This window comes from Rhamphochromis longiceps, linkage group LG2 (assembly GCF_057381845.1).
Source record: "Rhamphochromis longiceps isolate RC_006_pf linkage group LG2, R_longiceps_female_GT1.1, whole genome shotgun sequence".
Classification (NCBI taxonomy): Eukaryota; Metazoa; Chordata; class Actinopteri; order Cichliformes; family Cichlidae; genus Rhamphochromis; species Rhamphochromis longiceps.
In genome coordinates, this window is record NC_140558.1 from 21,031,453 (window position 1) to 21,056,252 (window position 24,800).

Genomic DNA, 24,800 nt, shown 5'->3' on the forward strand with positions numbered 1-24,800 from the left:
ACATTTCAAACAGCTGATGCTGCACAAAGTGCTTAACAATATAAAAATGGTATTAAAAAGCAACAATATAATACAATAATAACAGTAAAAAAACAATAATAGGACAGTAAAAGAATTAAAACAATAACTAAACTAATACAAATAAGGCCAAAATGCTTGGGTCATAGTGTGTTAAAAGCCAGGGCATAGAAATGTGTCTTTAGTAATGATTTAAATTGCTCAAGTGTTTGTGCAGATCTGATATTTAAGGGGAGACTATTCCAAAGTCTGGAACCTGCCACAGAGAAGGATCTATCACCACAGGATTTGAGGTTAGTCCGTGGGATGGACAGCATTAGTTTTGAGCTAGACCTCGTGGTTTTTCCTGGAGCATAGGCAGAGAGGAGCTCAAACAGGTAAGGAGGGGCTCGGGCATTAAGTGACTTAAAAACAAAAAGTAGAAGTTTAAATTGGATCCTGTAGGAGACAGGAAGCCAGTGTAAAGAAGCTAAAACTGGGGTTATATGCTCTCTCCGTTTGGTACCAGTTAGCAGGCGACCAGCTGCATTTTGAACCATCTGAAGACGATGGATGGTGGCCTGATCTAGACCATAATACAATGAATTGCAGTAGTCTAATCTGCAAGTAAGAAAAAGGTGAATAACACGCTCAAAGACGTTAGCCAGAAGGTATGGCTTTACCTTGGCTAGCTGTCTTAACTGAAAAAAACAGGACTGAACTCACCTGCTTAGTCAATTTAAAAGAACCATCAATGTAGACACCGAGGTTTTTTACATGTGTTTTACAATACGAGGAAAGGGTGCCCAGAGTGCACTGGTCAACGCCCTGTAGAGGTTTTCTGGCCTCTGTGAGGAGAAACCTAACTAACTGATGAGGTAATTTATGTTATGTGGGAATGCCTCGGGATCAGCAGAGATTTCTGGAACTGCCTCTGCGACCCGACACTAGAAAAAAAAAAAAAAAAAAAAAAAAAAAGAGGCTGGTTGCAACTTTTCCATCAGCTGCCATTGTAAGAACATAGAAATTTGTAAAGATGGACTTGCAGTGAGCTGAAACATGTTCGCTCATCATCTGTTGACGTAGATCATGTGATCACACATCTTACTTCACGGCTAGACTACTGCAATTCCCTCTATGCTGGCCTAGATCGTTCCTGTCTACATCGCCTTCAACTGGTGCAGAACGCTGCCGCTCGCCTGTTGACCGGTTCAAAAAAAAGAGACCACATCACTCCGGTTCTCTGCTCTCTCCACTGGCTCCCAGTTGCCTTTAGGATTGATTTTAAAATCTTATTGCTGGCTTTTAAGGTTTTAAATGGCACTGCACCTTCTTACCTGTCAGAACTCCTTAGTACTTATCGCCCCAGGAGATCTTTGAGGTCAGCCGACCTGATGCTTTTAGATGTTCCCAGGTATAAATTAAAGACAAAGGGAGAGAGGGCGTTTGCTGTGGCTGCACCCAGACTGTGGAACAGTTTACCTCCTCACGTCAGACTCTCCAAAAGCCTAGAAACTTTTAAAACCGCTCTTAAAACTCACCTCTTTTCATTGGCTTTTAGAAAGGTTTAATTTATTTGTTTTATATATTTTTATTTTATTTTTTTATCAGCGAGGTGTTATTACGAAATTGTGTTCTATTGTATTTTATCTGTATTTACTGTACAGCACTTTGGTCAGCCTTGGTTGTTTTTAAATGTGCTCTATAAATAAACTTGACTTGACTTGACTTGACACTGACTCACACACTGCAGAGCTGATTTAATGTGGTTTTATTGCTCAGGTTAAACATCCAGGAAAACAAATCTGAGAACCTGCAGAAGATTCATGTGGCTTCTGTCCCACACAGATTACAGACTTTAAATATTCAGCACAGAGCCCTGACAAAATCAACACATCATTACTATTATTATTTACACTCTGAACATCTACCAGGACACAGCGACCCTCTCAGAACCGTGGTTATAGTTTGGTTACTTTTTTACCCACATGATGAAAACAGAGCTTTCACCTTTCTGATCAACTCTTACAGACATCGCACAGTTGTTCGGTTAGAAACTCTCTATGAGTGGGGTAAATATTTAGAAATCCACACCCACCTGAACCAAACCCCTACCCGACCAGGAAGTGGATGTTGTTAGGAGGCTAACACTGATTGTCATTAGCTTCTAAACAGACTGCAGGAAGTAGATTCACAGACGAGTTTCTGCTGCACGCTCTTTGTCTCACTGCAACACAAATACAATTCAAGGAAAGATTAGATGAAACTCCAGCCACCTTCAATGTGAGCAGAGGCCATCGCGGAACACCTGGAAACAGCTGTGAGGGCGGTCTCATGTTTGTAGCTGCCATGAAACAGATTCCGTCCGATTACTGTGAGCTGACAGAAGGTTTTCAGAAAGTTGTGAAAAGGTTTGTGAGATCCAGCAAAGCGAGCGCAGCTGCATTCAGAAAGGTGTCCAGCATGAGTTTACCTGATCAAACAAACCAACAAACAGTAAACCAGACAGAGTCCGCCATCTTTACGGCTCCTCGTCGTCACTCTGCTGCGTCTTCTCCTCGCTCAAGCAGCTCTCATCGATGTTCTCCAGAGAGTCAGCTCGCTGCACCGTCAGCTCTGACACGCTGATGCACGGCAGCGTGTTCTGCTCTGGGAACATCCATGGCTTCAGGCCCGGGTTGTGTTTCCTCTTCCACTCCGGGTACTTTACAGAAGCCTTGTAGATCTTCCTCATAGCCTAAGATGACCAAAATGAGATGGGACAGAAACACATTCAGATGGGTCAGAGACACGTTCAGGACACGTTCAGATGGGACAGAGACACAGCCTGATGGGACAGAGACACAGCCTGATGGGAATAGAGGTCGTTTACCTTTGGAGCTACAAACTGGGACACCCTGTTCACCACCCACTTTGGTAAAGAACCTGCAGACAGAGACAATGGTGCCGAGGGTCAGGCTGAGTCAGTTCAGTTTAAACATGAAGCACAGATCGAGTTTACAGAGAGAACATTTGTACATAACACACACACACACACACACACACACACACACACACACACACACACACACACACACACACACACACACTGTATTTGGCCAGTAGAAGAGGTACTGTATTTAGTACTTCTTCCACTAGCCACAGGTCTCACCTCTGGGGTCCACCTGAGTCAGGTAGTAGAGGGTGGAGCTGGTGGCTCCGTTGGACTGGATCAGGTACCCCGTGAGCAGAGAGACGGCTCGGACGTAGTCCTTCTTTGGAGGATATTTCTGAGGTGGACAAAGGAGCAGTGAGTGATTGACTGCACTGTCCACTTGGCAGATATAACCTCACACATCACACCTCAGTGTGCATCTGTATACTGATGATACTGTGCTCTATTCTCTGGAGTGGTATTTACAATTAAAACTTTCACCTACTGATCTGAAGTCTGTGATTGATTGTGCAACCATGAATCTGCTGGGGTCTGACTGGGTCCTAGTGATAAAGCTCCCCTATGGAGTCTGCTCTTCTAATAAAATGTTTTTGTGTCTTTATGCTCCATATGTCACTAAATGAGTATAAAACCCACCAAGTCACAGTCAGAGCAGTGAAATACTGACCGGGTGTTTGACCGAGTAGTTGATGATCATGTAGTCGTTGCCGAGTGGAAGCCAAGATCTCATCGTCACAAAGTCTCTGTTTTTCAGCGGGCTCGGGCATTTCCCTTCAAACAGAACACAAACACATCCACAAAGGTTCAGACAGAATCAGATATTTGGCAACTAAAAACCAGCTAACCCTTTTGGACCAGCACAGACTCCGGCTCAACCTAACCTCAGTTTGATCTGAATTAAGAAGCAGAAAGTTAGAGGCCGCCCAGGTCCTTTAGACCTGAGTCTATTAGATAGATATGATACAAACCACTGCAGCGCAGTACCTGTAATACCTACAGCATGTTCTAATCGCTCTAATAGGATATTATGGTCGACAGTATCGAACGCTGCACTGAGGTCTAGCACTGCTATGCAGATGATACCGAGCTCTATCTGTCCATGAAGCCAGATAACACACGGCAATTAGTTAAACTGCAGGAATGTCTTAACCTCCTAAGACCCAAACTCTTCCACAGCATGCATTTTTAATTTCTCTTTGATATTTGGGCATATTGGGACCTGATGAATGTAAAAACAAAGTATTGCCTGATTTTTTTTTTTTTAAACCTGATTTTTGGGGTGGTTGGCCCGGAAAAGGCCCAACCACAAAAATGAGATCCACATGAGGATATTCATTTAAAATTTCAATAGAACAGTGGCAGTATGTCCTCATAAGTGGATATCAGGCCCATGTAGAGCAAAATTTTGTATTTCGGTCTAGACAACCCAAAATGTGATGTCCACATATGTGGACGCCAGGTCCTAGGGGGTTAAAGACATAAAGACCTGGATGGCCACTAACTTTCTGCTTCTTAATTCAGATCAAACTGAGGTTATTGTACTCGACCCCGAAAAGCCTAGAAATATGGTATCTAACCAGATTCTTACTCTGGATGGCATTACCTTGGCCTCCAGTAACACTGTGAGCAACCTTGGAGTCATTTTTGACCAGGACATGTCCTTCAATGCACATATTAAACAAATATGTAAGACTGCTTTCTCTCATTTGTGCAACATCTCTAAAGTTAGAAATATCCTGTCTCAGAGTGACGCTGAAAAACTAGTTCATGCATTTATTACTTCCAGGCTGGACGACTGTAATTCATTATTATCAGGAAGTCCTAAAAACTCCCTGAAAAGCCTGACAGACACAGTCTCTACTTTTAAGATTAGGCTTCAAACTTTCCTTAGTTATGCTGCAACAGGTGTAGGCTGCTGGGGGAGTCCCACGATGCACTGCGTTTCTTCTTCACTCACTATGTGTTAACAGTCCTCTCTGCGCTGAATCATACCTGTTATTAACCTCTGTCTCTCTTCCACAACATGTCTTTATCCTGTCTTCCTTCTCTCACCCCAACCAATCACAGCAGATGGCCCCGCCCCTCCCTGAGCCTGGTTCTGCCGGAGGTTTCTTCCTGTTAAAAGGGAGTTTTAACAGGAAGTGCTTGCTCATAGGGGTCATATGATTGTTGGGTTTTTCTCTGTATGTATTACTGTAGGGTCTACCTTACAATATAAAGCAACTTGAGGCGACTGTTCTTGTGATTTGGTGCTATATAAATAAAATTTAATTGAAATTGAATCAAATCTTTATTATTATTTATGTATTTATTTATCAGCAGCCACGGCGTAGCCACAGCGGGCTGGGGTGATGTGCCCACAGGCTCTGCCGGGAGCCAGCTGCGCCATAGCGGGCCGAGCCCAGGCCCAGAGGCCCAAGATCCCCCCCGTCCCCCCGGAAAAGGCCCAACCGGTTAGAGTATCTTTTATACCTGTCATTTGAGTGTCATGTTAAACCACATCACTGGGTCTCCCTACTTCCACAACATCGATTGCTACTTCCTCTTGTTCCCTTAGGTCTTTGTCCACCATTCACCTTATTGTTCCCTCTGCCTGTCTCACCATTCTGGTGCTGTGCTGAGGTGTTTTATGGCATGTATTACATCACCGCTCAGTAAAGGAACTAACAGGAGTAATATCCCACGTCTGCATTGACCGTCAGCCTGCCGATGTCATACGTATCGATCATGTTGGTGTCCCACTTCTTCCGGTAGCTGGTGTCATGGAGGACGTCGTACAATGTCTCTGCTGTCACGTCCTTACAGACTATCCTCATCTGAAGCACAGAAAGAGAGAGGGAGAGAGTCAGGCAGAGGTTAGGACCAATCACGCTCAACTCTAACCACCAGTTTCCATGATGGTGTACTGTGACATTTAGATGTGCCATGGGATTTTATTACTTGAACTCTGCAACTGCATGAAATGTTAGAAACATACATATGTTGGGATTGTAGGAGGAAGACGGGGAACTCAGAGGGAACCCACAGTGATGACTCCTAAGAAAAAAAGTTCATGAATTTGAGTCACCTGGTGTCCAGGTTTTCCCTGGTAGTGCTATCTTTAAGGGGAGGGTGTGATGACCCAGGAAACAGCAGGTGTGCTGTGTTCTACAGGAGCTGATTGGAGTGCTGCATGAGCTACATCCACACTGAGTTTCTTCAGTGGAACAGCCTGTCTTGGAGATTCTTTACACCCTTCAGTGCTTCCCAGCACAGGATTATCCCATACTCACAGGAGCACGCTGCTCATGATGAAGAAGGGAGGTCTAGCTCAGCTATTGAGGAAGCAAATATAATACAATCTTATTCCCTTGCCACCAATATTCATGGCTAATGTGCAGTCTGAGGAGTAAATGAACTGCATTTGAATGTCACACATTTATGTGACTTCAGGGATACATGTCTAATTGCATTCACAGAGACTCACAGATCTTTTAGCTGATAAACTTCTTAAACTGTTTAAACTTGATTTTAAACCTGTGGGTTAAATTTTAGACTCTTTAACTAACAGGTCTCCATGTGTGAGAGTCAGCATCTGTTTTTCTAATCAGCTGAATTCTTCTATTGGGTCACCACAGGGATGTTGTCTCTCTCCGCTACCATATATTTTATACACTAATGATTGTCGTAGTACACAGGCTAACAGGCATTGTAAGCCTCCTCCATGGTGAAGAGTACAGGGAGTGCAGAATTGTTAGGCAAGTTGTATTTTTGAGGAATAATTTTATTATTGAACAACAACCATGTTCTCAATGAACCCAAAAAACTCATTAATATCAAAGCTGAATGTTTTTGGAAGTAGTTTTTAGTTTTAGCTATTTTAGAGGGATATCTGTGTGTGCAGGTGACTATTACTGTGCATAATTATTAGGCAACTTAACAAAAAACAAATATATACCCATTTCAATTATTTATTTTTACCAGTGAAACCAATATAACATCTCCACATTCACAAATATACATTTCTGACATTCAAAAACAAATCAGCGACCAATATAGCCACCTTTCTTTGCAAGGACACTCAAAAGCCTGCCATCCATGGATTCTGTCAGTGTTTTGATCTGTTCACCATCAACATTGCGTGCAGCAGCCTCCCAGACACTGTTCAGAGAGGTGTACTGTTTTCCCTCCTTGTAAATCTCACATTTGATGATGGACCACAGGTTCTCAATGGGGTTCAGATCAGGTGAACAAGGAGGCCATGTCATTAGTTTTTCTTCTTTTATACCCTTTCTTGCCAGCCACGCTGTGGGGTACTGCTGTTTTATTTATCTGTATAATGGTCTATGTTCTGATTCTTTAGTTATCCTATTTTGAATATTATATTCTATGTTTCAGTTTATTCTGGTTTAGGGTTTTGTTCTCAGGTTTTGCATTCTTGTGTTTAATGTAGGTTTAGTTCAGTGTCAGTGTCAGTGTCTTCCAGAAACTGGCAGTAGGACTGGGAGTTGAGCTTGACTCCATCCTCAACCCGAAAAGGCCCCACAAGCTCATCTTTGATGATACCAGCCCAAACCAGTACTCCACCTCCACCTTGCTGGCGTCTGAGTCGGACTGGAGCTCTCTGCCCTTTACCAATCCAGCCACGGGCCCATCCATCTGGCCCATCAAGACTCACTCTCATTTCATCAGTCCATAAAACCTTAGAAAAACCAGTCTTGAGATATTTCTTGGCCCAGTCTTGACGTTTCAGCTTGTGTGTCTTGTTCAGTGGTGGTCGTCTTTCAGCCTTTCTTACCTTGGCCATGTCTCTGAGTATTGCACACCTTGTGCTTTTGGGCACTCCAGTGATGTTGCAGCTCTGAAATATGGCCAAACTGGTGGCAAGTGGCATCTTGGCAGCTGCACGCTTGACTTTTCTCAGTTCATGGGCAGTTATTTTGCGCCTTGGTTTTTCCACACGCTTCTTGCGACCCTGTTGACTATTTTGAATGAAACGCTTGATTGTTCGATGATCACGCTTCAGAAGCTTTGCAATTTTGAGACTGCTGCATCCCTCTGCAAGATATCTCACTATTTGTGACTTTTCTGAGCCTGTCAAGTCCTTTTGACCCATTTTGCCAAAGGAAAGGACGTTGCCTAATAATTATGCACACCTGATATAGGGTGTTGATGTCATTAGACCACACCCCTTCTCATTACAGAGATGCACATCACCTAATATGCTTAATTGGTAGTAGGCTTTTGAGCCTATACAGCTTGGAGTAGGACAACATGCATGAAGAGGATGATGTGGACAAAATACTCATTTGCCTAATAATTCTGCACTCCCTGTATTCCCATGGGCTGCCTCCCCATCTTGCCCTGACAGTAGTAAAGGGTGCAGCCATTGATGGTGGTGGATATTCTGTATTTGGGGGGGGTGTTCTTGATAAGCCTCTGTCCTTTGAATCAACTTGTGCTGTTACAACAAAAAAGTTCCAACAATAATTGGACTTTTTCCTGAGGTTGAGAGTTTTTAACATTTCATTTGAAATGACCATTTATTAAAAAAAAAAAAGAAAAAAAAAAGAGGGTTTTTTTTAGTACCATTGCTTGGCTACAGTAATCTGTCCTTGACCAACCAGACTTGGTAACCTGGTTAGTAAGATTTCAGGGAGGTCTCAGGTCCAGTTTCTGGACAGGTGCTGAGGAAGGAAACATCTGTCATGTCTGAGAGGATGGTCTGAACATCCTCTCTTCAGGTCGTTGGTATAAAGTGCCTGCAGTGACGAGACCACAGAGTGTCTTTTATACCTGCTGCTGATATGATGGTTATTAAAGCTAACCTATAAGTGTTGTTGCCATCACTATTGCACTTTGTTACTGATAAAACTTGGGCTGTTCTTTAATTTTTTAAATGTTTGTGTTGTTTGATGTGTGGACATGTTTCCCATTGGGGACAATAAAGTTACCAATTAGTAGTCTGACAAACTGTCTTAAGACAATTGGCAAACGATTTTCTGCAGCTTAATGCAGACGAAACTGTTTCATTAAGCCCCAAATTAGACAACATCCTGGTTCTTTCTCATTGATGGTGAAAGATGCTGCTCAAAATCTTGATTTTTGATCTTTGACTTTTGATGCTCACATGAAGTCTGTGACCCACTCTTGCTTTTCCACTTAAGAAATATCAATCAGAGCTCCCTGACCTGCTGTCCATCTACACCAAGCAGTGCAAGTCCAAAGCTAGGAAGATTATGATGGACCTCTCCCATCCCAACAATGGACTCTTCTCACTGTTGAGGTCTGAACCAGGTGTAGGACTAGACTCTCCCACACATCACCACACGCACCACCACACATTTCCTATAATCCCATAATTCCTAGAATTTATAATCTTTATAATCTCTTCTGCTATTTGCACAGTCTTTACTGTAAATTCCTAAGTTAATTTGTAAATTTTGTAGTAAACTGTAAATATTGTAAAACTTTTCTTCTGTCATTTAATGGTCGGGCATTGTACAGCTACAAGCATTTCACACCCATGTCATACTGTGTATGGTTGTGTGTGTGTGACAAATAAAATTTGAATTTGAATTTGAAATATCACTAAACTCAGAACTGCTGTCTCCATAAATGAATTAGAGAGGCTTGTTCATGCCTTCATCTCCTCCCGCTTAAAATATTTTGATGCTCCTTTCTCCCGTCTGTCAAAGACTTCTATAAATTACCTACAAGCTGTTGAAAATGCTGCAGTAACACTTTTAAATCACTCAGAAATTCTCACTTCATTGTTAAAATCTTTGCACTGGTTTCCAGTTTGGTTCGGATACCAGTTTAAACTCTTACTTTGACTGCCTTACAAGGAGAGAGCCCAACTTATATCATCCTTATAAGATCCTTAGATCTACAGATCGTGGTCTTCTGGTAATTCCACAGAGCTGTTTGAAAACTAGAGGGGATCATGCTGTCTAAATCTCAGCTCCAAAACTGTGGAACAGTTCATCTCCCCCTCTGTGCACCAGTGGCTCTGTGGCTGAAAACATCTATTCAGGCACACATTTGGATAATAATCTTGTGTAATATGTTGTTATTTTTAATATCCCTGAAAAACACTTTGTAATAGATTCTTGTCTTAAAAAGTGCTCACACACACGCACGCACGCACGCACACACATGGAATACTTGACAGATACATTTAAATAACTAAGATTTTATATTTTATGATTTCAGTTTCACAGTGTCACAACTGCAGTGTTGGGGCGGTGCAAGAGAAACCCTTCAGTTTCTTTTGCGGTTTATGTGACGTCACAGTTTTCTGGTTCTGGCTGATAATAGTTTGATTCCTGTGTTTTCTGAATAAAAGAACCAGCGGCTTCCATTTAGTTTTATTCAAATGGCGCCAAATCCCAACAGTGCTGTGTGCTGTAAGGCCAACATCTTAGAATAATCCGCCTCATTCAGAGCTCTCGTGTGGTTTTCTGTTGGGTCTTTTCAGGATAAACCAAAGTGACCTGTTAGCAGAGGAGACACCTGATCAAGTGTTGCTCAGAGGCATCTCAGCAGCTAACCTGAGCAGCTTCACTTTCTCTGCTCTGACCTTATCAGGTGTTCTCAGGTTTCAGTGCTTTAGCATCCGGTTTTATCTCTTTGAACTCTTTCAGGCTCAGACCATCTTCAAACTCGGACATCAGTCATCCTAAAGGGAGCTCCACAAGGATCCATCTCAGGTCCTCTGCTCTTTTATAGTTAGACATTTAACATCTGCTCCATTTCTACTGTGATGACACAAAAGATCATCTTCAGCTTCCTTATTTCAGCAGCTTCACCAACTCAGACCGAGGTTTCTAACAAAGCTCAGCTCAGGTTAGAAGATTTCATCGTTCCCACAAAATCTCCAAAAAAACTAATCACGTGTTCTTATCTAACAGTCGACCAATATTATCAGCCCAAGACTTTATTCCTAGCACAGGGACAGAAACTTCATCTGTTAGTGAGGATAATCCCTGATAATCTGAAGGCTGTGATTGGCTCTGATTCTCTGTAATAACCAGACTGCAGTCGTCTCCATTCTCCTCCATGAGGTTACCTGCTGTATTGAGTTTTTAAGTCCATCAGGGTCGTATTTGCAGTTCTGGTGTTTTGTTGGACCTGATGAGTTTCTGCATCACGTGTGAGGCAAACAGAGCTACAGTGGGGCAAAAAAGTATTTAGTCAGCCACCGATTGTGCAAGTTCCCCCACCTAAAATGATGACAGAGGTCAGTAATTTGCACCAGAGGTACACTTCAACTGTGAGAGACAGAATGTGAAAAAAAAAAATAAAATCCACGAATCCACATGGTAGGATTTGTAAAGAATTTATTCGTAAATCAGGGTGGAAAATAAGTATTTGGTCAATAACAAAAATACAACTCAATACTTTGTAACATAACCTTTGTTGGCAATAACAGAGGTCAAACGTTTACTATAGGTCTTTACCAGGTTTGCACACACAGTAGCTGGTATTTTGGCCCATTCCTCCATGCAGATCTTCTCGAGAGCAGTGATGTTTTGGGGCTGTCGCCGAGCAACACGGACTTTCAACTCCCGCCACAGATTTTCTATGGGGTTGAGGTCTGGAGACTGGCTAGGCCACTCCAGGACTTTCAAATGCTTCTTACGGAGCCACTCCTTTGTTGCCCGGGCGGTGTGTTTTGGATCATTGTCATGTTGGAAGACCCAGCCTCGTTTCATCTTCAAAGTTCTCACTGATGGAAGGAGGTTTTGGCTCAAAATCTCACGATACATGGCCCCATTCATTCTGTCCTTAACACGGATCAGTCGTCCTGTCCCCTTGGCAGAAAAACAGCCCCATAGCATGATGTTTCCACCCCCATGCTTCACAGTAGGTATGGTGTTCTTGGGATGCAACTCAGTATTCTTCGTCCTCCAAACACGACGAGTTGAGTTTATACCAAAAGGTTCTACTTTGGTTTCATCTGACCACATGACATTCTCCCAATCCTCTGCTGTATCATCCATGTGCTCTCTGGCAAACTTCAGACGGGCCTGGACATGCACTGGCTTCAGCAGCGGAACACGTCTGGCACTGCGGGATTTGATTCCCTGCCGTTGTAGTGTGTTACTGATGGTGACCTTTGTTACTTTGGTCCCAGCTCTCTGCAGGTCATTCACCAGGTCCCCCCGTGTGGTTCTGGGATCTTTGCTCACCGTTCTCATGATCATTTTGACCCCACGGGATGAGATCTTGCGTGGAGCCCCAGATCGAGATTATCAGTGGTCTTGTATGTCTTCCATTTTCTGATGATTGCTCCCACAGTTGATTTTTTCACACCAAGCTGCTTGCCTATTGTAGATTCACTCTTCCCAGTCTGGTGCAGGTCTACAATACTTTTCCTGGTGTCCTTCGAAAGCTCTTTGGTCTTGGCCATGGCGGAGTTTGGAGTCTGACTGTTTGAGGCTGTGGACAGGTCTCTTTTATACAGATGATGAGTTCAAACAGGTGCCATTCATACAGGTAACGAGTGGGGGACAGAAAAGCTTCTTACAGAAGACGTTACAGGTCTGTGAGAGCCAGAGATTTTCCTTGTTTGAGGTGACCAAATACTTATTTTCCACCCTAATTTACAAATAAATTCTTTACAAATCCTACCATGTGGATTCATGGATTTTTTTTTCACATTCTGTCTCTCACAGTTGAAGTGTACCTCTGGTGCAAATTATTGACCTCTGTCATCATTTTAAGTGGGGGAACTTGCACAATCGGTGGCTGACTAAATACTTTTTTGCCCCACTGTACAAGAGATCACCAGCTAATCCAGATCAGCTCCTCTGTCTGCCTGAAACAAACTGAACCATCTGAACATTAATCAGACAGACAACTGCCGCCTCCCCCTGTGAATGATTATGTGGAGCAGGTTATTATTAACGTGGAGCTGACCGTTCATGTGGACCACAGGAAGTTTCTCTGTACCATTTCCAGCTCTGCTGCTTTGGTCACTGTTTGCATCGTTGTTGCAGCGCAGCCTGAACGATGACAAACCAAAGTGTTCATGTAAAATATTCTCAGCCAGGAAACACCAGACTGTAATTTCCCCCTGTAGGCATGGAGAGATCTGAGCTCCAGATTTCCACCTGTCAGAGTTTCACAGTGGTCATGTGAGATGGTTTGTTACTGTAGGACGTCACTTTTTTCCACTGCTGTAATCGTGCTGGAGCCGGGGTCATTGATATGGTGATGGCAAGCGCTGTAAACTCTCCGTGTAACTCAATCAGCGAGACTCCGCTCGCCGTTAATCATTCATAAAGTCCCGAGCGCCGAGGCATTGTGTCTGTCACTCAGTCCGTCTCTCCTGCAGGAAACCTTTCAGCTCACTCAGGAGCTGAGCCAGGGTCTGTAGTTCTACTCACTGCCTTGCTTCACAGCACGTTGGAGACGACGAGCAGAGGTTCATTTACTTCAGATAAAATAAAGACACCACGATTACAAAGACCTACAAGTTCCCCCCGAGGTCGTGCACACGTCCCCTCCCCCTTGAGGTCATCCACACGTCCCCCTCCACCCATCATCTCCAGCTTTCATCAGCAGGGCGAGGTCATTTATGGTGCTGGAGAGTTTCATTTACTCTTTACAGCCTTCAGCAGCAAGAGATGTGACTCGCAAACGGCAGAGACTCCACAGCCAGTCACATAAGATGACAGAAATCAGCTGAACAGGTAAAACAGCTCTGTCAGTGCCCAGAATTACCACAGCGCCCTTCAGCTGGTGATAACAGGAGTATCACCCCCCCCAACCCCCACATAGATGGGCTTCTGCAGGTCAGACGTGAGGAAGCAGCCCGTGTTTTTGACTGGGCCATGCAGAAAGCTTACATGGAACCATTAACCAGTAACCATGTCCGTGTTTGAATCCACGTGTGCTAGGAAGACAAATCAGACTGCAGGACAATGTTTTTAATCTCGGTTTTGTGGTTTTCACATGACGGGAAGCTGTGACTTAGGTAAATCAGCAGGTGATCATGTGACCTGTTTGGTCGCTGGCTCCATCAGCAGCTCTGAATTAGTCATGAGGCAGAAGAAGAAGAAATGCCTCGCTGCTTTCCAAAGAGTTTATAAATTATTTACACACAGGAATCATCATCATCACCTCACCATCACCTCTGTGTACTTAGAACAGAGACACTCCTCCTCGCACTCACACTTCCTCCCGTCTGCTCAGAGACTTTCTGTAATTGGGCCTGGGTCACCAGAGAAAAGACGTGAGAGAGAATCACCCAAAGAAGTCCCTTGAATTCACCAAATACCAGCTAAGCGTGTCATCTTGCTGATGTCTTGACTCAGATGCCAGAGGACACCTTTGGTGTAAACAAGACACCAGCAGCGCTAACAAAACACACCAATTACCTGGTCAGGTAACTGGCAAGACTCAGAACTGGAGTTACAGCCAACGACCAATGACTGTGTCACATTTTAACCACAAGCAAACTTTAAAATGTCTTCAGCTCAGTGAGGTCCATTAACAAGAACTTTCCAATCTTCTTATCCAGGTCATGGCCAGGCTGGAGCCTATCACAGAGGTGGGAAACACCTGGATGGGCTGGCAGCTCATCACAGGGCTAACCCAGAGAGAAAGACAACGGTCACACTCACATTCACTAGTAGGTCTACTTAACTAACTTAGAGTCACCAGGTAACTTCACATGAAGGTATTTGGAGTGAGCCTTAATGCTGAATGCTCACTTCACTTCTCTTCCTTAGGTGTGGAAATGCTGGTGTGCACATCCACCTGCACAACACCTGGCTCATTTATCACCATCCATAAGTGTCCTGCAGATTCGCTACAACACTTCCAGCAGCTGAACACGAAACAACAAGACTGTATGCATATTCATCAGATTTACTCTCATTTTTAAGTTACAAGAACATTTTTTATTAAATAACCTTTGTATGTTTTGTGTTCTAATGTACAGCCACATGTGTTGTTTAACCACAGCCAGTCACAGTGCAATGGTAGGGATGGACAAGAGGAGTGAGATGACTGTAAGTACTACAGGAAGGAATGATGGCGGATTCAGGAAACTGAAACAATGAAAGAGGTTATAAATAGATGCAATATGGTGCAAATCTAAAAAGCTTTTGATCAAGAAATACACTTAACTGTTACAGATATTAATTTGATCGAGTCTAGATGGCCCGACCAAGTGATATACGCAGCCTTTAACACCTATTGTGGCAGAGTACTTAATCACAGGACAATACCGGCTCAGGTTATTGAGATCATTCAGGACTTCTGGGGGGTATGTTATAACACTTCAAAGGAGAACTTGATAAGTGCGCACAGCCCAAAATAATCAGTGTCCCCATTGGGTGCTGGCGTATGTATAACTGGGGGTGATTTCAGATTAGATCACAAGATGGACTGCTCAACAGGTAAAGAGTAGCAGGTGACCAAGTGCCACATGACTGGGAGCGGCCGGCCCAGGTTCCAGTGTGATGCACGGCCCTTTGCTGCTGTCAGCTCTGTTCAAGGAGTTACCCACATTCAGTTTCGGTAATACTTTTCTCAAGTGGACCAAAATCATATCCAGTGACCCACCCGTCAGGGGTGCCCTCTTTCACCTGTTTGCCCTTGTTCTCAGGAAGAATCTCCTTCTCCAGCAAGCTATCCGACTTTCCCTCTGCAGAAATCCTCAAATTTAGAGTCGCTCTGACTGAAGCCGAGAGCTTTGGTTTCACTCGTCACTGTCCCCATGCTGCATTAGCTGCTCTAGCCTGAGGTAGGGATTCAAACCTTCAGTGGGTTGCTGTAACATCAGAGTTCTGTACCACCCACCCTCACAGAAGTGACTGAGCAAAGCTTTAACCTCCTTCACACTTTTCGCCTTTAACTTCATGGAAAATGTTCTTTGTGTATTTGAAAATGAACCTTCAGGTGTGACTGCATCCATCAGAGTGATCCAGCTGCACACCATGGATCTGGATTCAAAACCGATTCAGTCGTCCTTTATTCATATAGCACCAAATCACAGCAACAGTTGCCCAGAGAAGCTTCATGTTGTAAAAAAACAGACCCTACAAAGGAGCTTCTTGCTGAGGAACCTCTGACTTTCCTCAGCACCAGTTTGCGGCTGCGAGTGGGTTAACAGGCTGAAAGATGAAGCTTACTCCGAGGATCGAAAGAGCCTGTTAGAAACTGTAAAAATACTTAAACATGAACAAACGCTCAAGTTTGTTTCAAGTCTTAAAGCACCAAACAAAACTGCACACACTCCATAAAGTGAATGTAGGCAGTCTGGGGGCCCACTGCAGCGTCCAGGACCCAGAGTACTGTGATCCGCCCCTGTTCTCACATCAAACAGTGGCTCCCAAGATCTGATTGGTCGTCAATAAGCTGAAACTGGCTGAGCAGGTTCGGGAGGAGAGCTGGTTAAATGTTTGCAGAGCTGCTGAGGTACCTGCCTCCAGGTACAGGTGACACCTGTCAGGTGGGCAGCATCACACATGAACCGTAACAGGAGTTCTGATGAAGCAGGCCTGTTAACCCTTCTGTTACCCACAATGCACCTGGACCTCTGACAGCTGGCACTTTAATGAGGCTGACGCCCTGTGACAGGTGTAGATTTCACCTGTTTGTACCAAAGTAACACAGATTCACAGGTTGCACCACTTCCAGGAACTTTCAGGTGTTTACACTGAGCAACTTCCTGTTTCCACCTTAAAGATAAATCAGTAAAAGTCATCAATCGATTGATCAGTGATCAGATTTCACCGATCATTCGATTGATTGATGGATGTGTTTCTGTGTTTACAGTCCAAGTACCTCATTTACTCCAGTAGCTTCAGCATCAAATCTTTGTGAATCACCATGGTGACCTCAAACTCCAAAATAAAACAACCAATCAAACTTTCTGAAGAGATGATGACACATGATCAAACCCTGTAGTTAGTGACTAACGGACTAACCAACCCACCGACTAACTGACCGTCTGCGCTAGCCCGTGCAGTTCTCAGAGGAAACTTTCACCATAATGTTTCCAGAGTAACTCTGGGATGAAGTAATGGAGTAAATGTACTCAGTTACTTTGAGTATTGCTTTTATTGTGAAGGAGCGCGGTCTTTTCGCAGTAAAAGCGTCAGCGGTGACGCGGCTCACCTTGAGCTTCTGCACGGTGCTGCTGTCCTCCTCGCGCCCCCACACCGTCACCCCTCCCTTGCTGTAGCGGCTGGTCCAGCCCTCCGTGCTCAGGCACTGCTCTCTGAACGAACAGAAGTCCGAGTCGTCCGGGATTTGCACCGGCATCTCCGATCAGCTGCCCACCGACCTTTGCACCTCACTGCGCCTGCGCGCCGCCCTCACACCACTAACAGGTAGCTGCTGTCCCGGCGGGGGGATGTGAGCGGCAGCGGCTGATGATGCCGCTTTTATCTGCTCCAGCACACAGATAGGACGGAGAGAAAGAGGTCCCACTCTGCTGCTCAAACACTACAATACCCACAAGGCTCGGCGAGGGCGGGGCCTATTGAGCACCTGCTGGACAGGTGAAGGCACAGTTGAAGTAGTCCAGGTGGAAGGTTCACCAATGAGATGGAGGACAGAAACACCAACAGGAGATGCACAAATACGACTTTTACACGGACACAAAGACACAGAGAAGCTATAAACCAACAAAAAGAGGTAAACACACAAACACACACACATTTGGAGATTTCACCCCGCCATCCGATGGGTGTGGCGGGGTGAAATCTCAATGGTAACTAAGATGTGATTGTCTGTGTGTCTTCCTCCTCCTGCCTGCGAGGAGCTGCAGGAATCAGAGCGGAGGGAGTCATCTGTCTTCGCGCATCACCTTTGAGGCCCTGCAGCGTGCTGCCTTCACGTTCCTTTGGAAATGTGAGCTTCCCCGGCCGCAGAGAGCTACCTGAATCTCTCTAATCTGAGCTCTAGATTAGCTTTAGATTAAAAACACAAGTCAGCGTTTCCGCCTGTCACCTGGTACAGCAGATAGACAGTGAGACGGTGTAGTTTGGTTGAAAGAAAATAGTTCCTACATAAAACTGTTTGCCCTGACCCCCTGATGGAGCTGCTGAGGTTTCAGTATTTATTTTTGGGAGTCAGCTCCATCACGCTGAAGTAAAGGCAGGCATCTCCCGAAAGGTGGAGAGACAGAGGGCTGAAATATGTCTGAGCGCTTCCTTTAATGCTGACTGTTTGATTTCCAGAGGCTCTTGAAGGCATCGATAACTGATACCTGTTCTCCAGGTGAAGCAGTGGGCGGAGCAAAGTGTGTGCGTGTGAGTCAGATCAGGTGTTATTTTCCATCATGTAACTGAGTCTGTAATGAAGGTCAGAGAGGAGGAGGAAGAGGAGGAGTAAAGTGTGATGAAGGTCAGAGTGTCATGTTCAGGTACTGCCTGATCTGTCAGTGAAACAGATTACCTGGATAAGTGAGTGTGATGTGATGTGAGTGTGCCCCCTGCTGACAGTGCACTGAAACCTGCAGGACTCGGCTCCAACCTTTAACTTCTGCACTTTGATTTTCCAGTTCAGGGGTCATTTCCACTGTAACGAACTCAGTGCTGGACTGTCTCTGAAAATGCTTCTTTTGGGTTTGCTGTGGTTTCTCCAGCTGTTTCCAGCTGCTGTGCTTTGTGCTGTACAAACTAAAGCTGCGTGTGATCTCATGTGGTGCTGTCTGTTCAGAGCAGCGTGCTGCATACGTGCACAAGCTTGGCAGATGATGCAAGTTTATTTTAAAACGATGAGACCCAAATTTCATCCATCCATCTTCTTCCGCTTATCTGGGTCACGGGGACGCTGCCAGATCGCCACCTCCTCCAGCTTCTCTGGGGGAACGCCAAGGCATTCCCAGGCTAGCCGACAGATACAATCTCTCCAGCGTGTCCTGGTCTGCCCCGGGGCCTCGCTGGGGACCACCCAAATTTCATTAGCAATTAAAACCATTCATGTACTTTCAACAGCATCAGGTCTCCTTCTTAACACCAATAAATGTGAATTAATGCAAATTAAATATTGTTCAGATATTATTGTTCCTGTTAAGAATGAGATTTCATGCTTTGGTACAAGCAGTATGGTGGCACGGTGGTTGGCACTGTTGCCACAAAGCAAGAAGGTCCTGAGTTCAATTCCACCATCAGGCCGGGGTCTTTCTGTGTGGAGTTTGCATGTTCTCCCCGTGTTTGGTGTTTGCATGGGTTCCCTCTGGGTACTCCGGCTTCCTCCCACTGTTCATTTCACATTTAAGGTTGGCTGGATTCAACAATTATTGAGCTTCCTACAAGTATGTGTGATGTCATCCTCTTCGTATCCTTTCTAAAATCGCAGGTTTAAATTAATTTCTTGTCTGTAATTATGATGTTGACAAAATGTATTTTAAGCTTTCAGGTTTTCATCATCAGGTCTTCTTATTCTGGTCGCTCATGTAAATCATAACTCCTCCCATCATCACGATTTCTTCTGGAACAACAAGAAAAAATCACAATTCTGTGACTCCTGGTTCTGAAACACTCCTTGTGATAGACTGTTATAGACCGTTATGTGTTTAATTATTGAAAATTAAAGAACACCTCGTCACCTTCCTGTAACTCATGGGAACATGTCTTTGGTGTGTCTCATCTAAAATCAGTGTTTCATCACGGGCCCAGACTGGATGAGCACCACCCTCCTGCTCTGCTGTAGGTGAAGCGGTCAGAGCTCTGTTCCTGGACCATCCTGTTCCTAACCATATACAGTCTTCTGTTGGAATCACCTCATCTCTGCTATTAACTGGAAGAAGGACGTGTCCTTTAAACGTGTCCACAGGTGTGTCCTACCAAAGGTGTCCTTAAAACTGCTATAAAACGTGACTCTCAGGGGTTTTGGAACGACGTCTTATCTGGACCACATCAGGACAGCAGCATAAACTCGTCTCTATCTTCCATGTCCTCACTGTCATGATGGAAATGCACAACTATACTGACACTATCAAACTTTCTGCTCTTGTCCTTTTGTCAAATAAAGCTTTTTTTTTAAGTGTGCTGTGTCTGGGTAAAGGTTAAAAGTTAGTATGTGAGTGTGTCACGTGCTTCAGAGCTGCAGACTTCACACTGATTCAGCTTCAGAGCTGTGAGCCTGTGCTGCCCCCTGCTGCCTGCTGCCTGCTATTGCTGAGTGTGGCTTTACTTTGTTTCTATTAGATCTAAGAGAGTTCTGTTGCAGTGCTTCCAGTTTAGTGACTTATTGATTAAAATTATATTTTATTTTATTTCATGTATTCAGTAAAGGAAATACCAACTTTTAGAATAAATAAACTCTAAGATTATCTTATGTTATTGTGTGTGTGTGTGTGTGTGTGTGTGTGTGTGTGTGTGTGTGTGTGTGTGTGTGTGTGTGTGTGTGTGTGTTTGTGTTTTAAGGTCAGGTCTGAGCTGAACGGTTTGAACTTTATAACACAATCAAACATTACTATGTTTGTTTACACACGTTGATAAGAGGATGAGGTGTGGTGTAATAACACATGTGTCTGTGCAGATTCTTAGTTTATAACAGACTCGTTTTCCTTAATGATTGGTTATTGGAAAACATAAACATTTGAAATTTATGTTTCAGCTGTGTTGTATTGCTTCAATCAATCACCCAGTGCATCATGGGAATCCCCAGCAGCCTACACCTACTGCAGCATAACTAAGGGAGGATTCAGGGTCACCTGGTCCAGCCCTAACTATATGCTTTAGCAAAAAGGAAAGTTTGAAGCCTAATCTTGAAAGTAGAGATAGTGTCTGTCTCCTGAATCCAAACTGAAGCTGGTTCCACAGAAGAGGGGCCTGAAAACTGAAGGCTCTGCCTCCCATTCTACTTTTAGATACTCTAGGAACAACAAGTAGGCCTGCAGAGCGAGAGCGAAGTGCTCTAATAGGGTGATATGGTACTACAAGGTCATTAAGATAAGATGGGGCCTGATTATTTAAGACCTTGTATGTGAGAAGCAGGATTTTGAATTCTGGATTTAACAGGAAGCCAATGAAGGGAAGCCAAAACAGGAGAAATCTGCTCTCTCTTTCTAGTCCCTGTCAGTACTCTTGCTGCAGCATTTTGGATTAACTGAAGGCTTTTCAGGGAGTTTTTAGGATGCCTGGGTCGTTGACCCAGAGTTTTGAGTTTATTATATTATTTATCATTTGTAGTCTTTGGTTTCTTAGAGTTCTATCTTATGGTTTATGTCTCTGTGTCTCCCTGGTCCCACGTCTCTGTTCCCCCTGTTGTAGTGCCTGCCTGTGAGTCTGTGTCTGTAAGTTCAGTCTGTGTTATGTTTCCTGTTTTACTTTGAAAGTCCTTGTCTCATGTAAATGCGTCTGGTTGTGCTTCCTGTGTCTTGTTAGGCCTGATTTGCCCCAGCTGTGTTTCCCTCCTGTTACCAATTCCCTGATTGCTCCCTCTGTGTATTTAAGCCCTGTGTTTCAGTTTGTCCGTGTCATGATCTACCCTTATTTTGCTGTATGTTCTGTCTGTGTAAAGTTTACCTTGTAGTCTCAGTTTTGTTACTTTTTTGGAGTTCAGCGTTAAAGCTGTATTTAAGTTCACCTTTGATTTCTGTGAGTCTACATTTTGGGTCCTTCATGTAGTGATGGGCAGATGAAGCCCCATGAAGCACTGAAGCTTTTCATCCAATTGGTTCACCCCAACGCGAAGCTTCATGAAGCTTCATTTGCTCTAGCAGGACACCTACTGGACGTAAAAATAATAGCTGGCATGAATTTGAAGAGTGTGGCATTTTGCACACAGCCTGTAAATGTCAACAACAAAAGGAGTGTGTAAAACATGTATATTGTAGTGATGGCAGTATACTGTGTATATTTATAGTGGCAGTATGGGAAATGATTATTTGGAAATGCTTGAAATGGAAATGATCATTTACTGTGAGGTGAGGTGTGGTTGGGGTGTGGACAGTGGTTGTGCTTTTGTAACGTTGAGGTATGGACAGCTACACACTGAGGCTTTGAGCCTCAGTCCTGCCTGTTCACATTTTATTCTGTAAAAACAAAATTTTCACTGCTTTTATGACCTTTTTAGTGGGGAGAACATAGCTAGGATTTAATGATTTAACAAATCTTTTGAATCCTTTGTCCTCCACAATGCTAAATGGCTGGGAGTCCTCAATCACCATGCTGACCAGGTCTTCATCTATTTGAGATTGTTCTCCTGAGGAAAGACAATAAAGATAAAGCACAAATATAAATATCACACACGTAACTTATAACAGTTGTATAATATTGTTATATCATTTAGTAACATTACTGCATCCTATATTATCATTGCATTTGATGGCTCACCTGGTCTTGCTCCACAATCGGTGTCCCCCTTATTCTCATGCAAAGCTCTGTAGTGCCTAAGCATGGATGAGGTGTTGTTGTTGTTATATCCCAGCTCCCTGGCACATAGCAAACACTTCACCTTGTACAAAAGTCAAGACAGCTCAACATAAATTGTATTGCACCATCAGTATCATGAAAATACATCTTCTGTAGAAATTTACATACCTTGTTGGGAGGAATAAGATCAAAATGTTCCCACACAGGGGAGGACATCCTCCTCTTCTTAGCTGGCTCCATTCTCTCCTGACTTTCCTCACTCTCATAAACCTCCAAACTGTCTCCAAACTCTCACTAACCGCAACTCTCCATCAAACACCCACATTTTGAATGAAGTCTGAGGGGTTTATATCGCTGTCATATCTCGCGGCAAAGTTCGAACCACTTCATGAACCAGTCACGTGGTACAGCCGGGCAGCGAGGCTTCGGACGTCATCATTTTCAGCTCCTCCCATAAATGAAGCAAGCCTCGATACGCGCTTCGCGGAAACGCCCCCTCCATTACTCGACACACGCTCCGAAGCCTCGATACAGAACGTCCCATCACTACCTTCATGTCACCACTCCTGCCTGCACACAGCCTTCCCATAACACAGTCGTCCAGCCTGGAAGTAATAAATGCATGAACTAGTTTTTCAGCGTCACTCTGAGACAGGATATTTCTAATTTTAGAGATGTTGCGCAAATGGAAGAACGCAGTCTTACATATTTGTTTAATATGTGCGTTGAAGGATATGTCCTGGTCAAAAATGACTCCAAGGTTCCTCACAGCGTTACTGGAGGCCAAGGTAATGCCATCCAGAGTAAGAATCTGGTTAGACACCATATTTCTAAGATTTTTTACTGTGAATATTAGAGATAGTCTCATGGTCCTCACGTCTTCTCTGGTGTTCTCTTTGTGGTTCTTGCTCCCTCTTCACTCCTCCCCCAGCAGGGTGGCGCTCCTCCCCAGCAGACCTTCCTGGACCCCTGCCTGTTTCCTTTGGGCCCTGTTTGGATGAGCATGAGTGAGTTTCTGCGTGGGACTGGACTGAGAGTGTGTCAGTCACAGACTGTGTGTAGAGGAGTGTGAACGAGTTAGCCTTGCCCTGTACTTTTACCCTGGAGTCCCAGTCCCTTCGTCACAGTACATATGTATATATGTCACCTGGTGTTGTAAATAAACCTCCCTTTAATGGCACAATTCTGAGTCCTGCCTGAGACAGATTAATCATATTTAAGACTGAAGCATTAATTAATGGCAGGACTTCTTTGAGCAGTTTTGTAGGAATGGGGTCTAAAAGACACGTTGATGGTTTGGAGGAAGTAATTATGGAAGTTAACTCAGAAAGATCAATTGGAGAAAAAGAGTCTAACTTAACATCAATGGTACTAAGAGTAGCTGTAGATAATATTACATCTGTGGGATGATTACTGGTATTTTTTTCTCTAATGATAAAAATTTTATTTGTGAAGAAGTTCATGAAGTCATTACTAGTTAACGTTAAAAGGATGGTTGGCTTAACGGAGCTCTGACTGTTTGTCAGCCTGGCTACAGTGCTGAAGAGAAACCTGGGGTTGTTCTTATTTACTTCAATCAGTGACGAATAGTAAGATGTTCTGGCATTGTGGAGGGCTTTCTTATAAAGCAACAAAATATTTCTCCAGGCTAAATGATGATCCTCTAAATATGTGACACGCCATTTCCTCTCCAGATTATGAGTCATCTGCTTTAGGGTACATGTTTGAGAATTATACCACGGAGTCAGGTACTTCTGATTTGAGACCTTAGTTTTCACTGGAGCTACAGTATCCAGAGTCGTACGTAGTGAGGAAGTGAAATTATTAACAAGATAATCGACCTCTGTTGGGATAGTGTTCAGATAGCTGCTCTGCTCTATGTTGGTACAGGGCATTGAAGATGATAACAGTGGGTGGATTATGTTAATGGATTATGTTATCTTAAACTTAGTTACAGCGCTTTCAGAAAGACATCTACTTTGATAAAGTCTACTCTCCACTGCTGTGTAATCAATTATTGTAAATGTAAATGTTATCAGGAAATGATCAGACAGGAGAGGGTTTTCAGGAAACACTGTTAGATGTTCAGTTTCTATGTCATATGTTAAAACAAGATCTAGAGTGTGATTAAAGTGGTGGGTGGGTTCTTTTACATTTTGAGAGAAGCCAATTGAGTCTAATAACAGATTAAATGCCATGTTGAGGCTGTCATTTTTAGCATCTACATGGATGTTAAAATCACCCACAATAATTATTTTATCTGAGCTCAGAACTAAATCAGATAAAAAGTCTGAGAAATCAGACGGATTTTTGATTCATTTAAACAACATAATCATCCTGCTGTAACCAGGTTTCAGTAAATCAATTTGTTGATCAATTATTAAGTCATGCACTAACAGAGACTTGGAAGAGAGAGACCTAATATTTAATAATCCACATTTCCTGATTTATTTAAAAGCAGCTTGTCATCACTGTGCCACCACGAGAGGAGAGCAGAGACAGGAGCCTGCTTATCTTTGTTTGGTCTCCAGTTTGAGCCT

The 24,800-nt window shown here is 43.7% G+C and overlaps 1 protein-coding gene across 1 annotated transcript; it reads right to left on the reverse strand.

Moving 5' to 3' along the window:
• Positions 1 to 1,090: 1,090 nt before the first annotated feature.
• stard15 (StAR-related lipid transfer (START) domain containing 15) lies at positions 1,091 to 17,309 on the reverse strand. Its single transcript, XM_085418898.1, has 6 exons — positions 17,048 to 17,309; positions 5,601 to 5,748; positions 3,600 to 3,703; positions 3,149 to 3,266; positions 2,870 to 2,922; positions 1,091 to 2,734 (listed from the first exon to the last, which is right to left on the reverse strand). The coding sequence occupies exons 1-6, from the start codon at positions 17,192 to 17,194 to the stop codon at positions 2,519 to 2,521; spliced, it is 786 nt and encodes a 261-aa protein (XP_085275024.1). The 5' UTR covers positions 17,195 to 17,309; the 3' UTR covers positions 1,091 to 2,518.
• Between the last annotated feature and the right edge of the window lie 7,491 nt (positions 17,310 to 24,800).

Bases quoted from the DNA above. Each gene is read 5' to 3' on its own strand.
- stard15 (XM_085418898.1), bottom strand. From the start codon at position 17,194: ATGCCGGTGCAAATCCCGGACGACTCGGACTTCTGTTCGTTCAGAGAG. The intron at 3,704-5,600 runs GTTAGTTCCTTT...TTCTGTTTGAAG, and splicing joins AGACGTGGGATATTACTCCT to GGAAATGCCCGAGCCCGCTG. The intron at 2,735-2,869 runs GTAAACGACCTC...TGGTCATCTTAG, and splicing joins CCCAGTTTGTAGCTCCAAAG to GCTATGAGGAAGATCTACAA.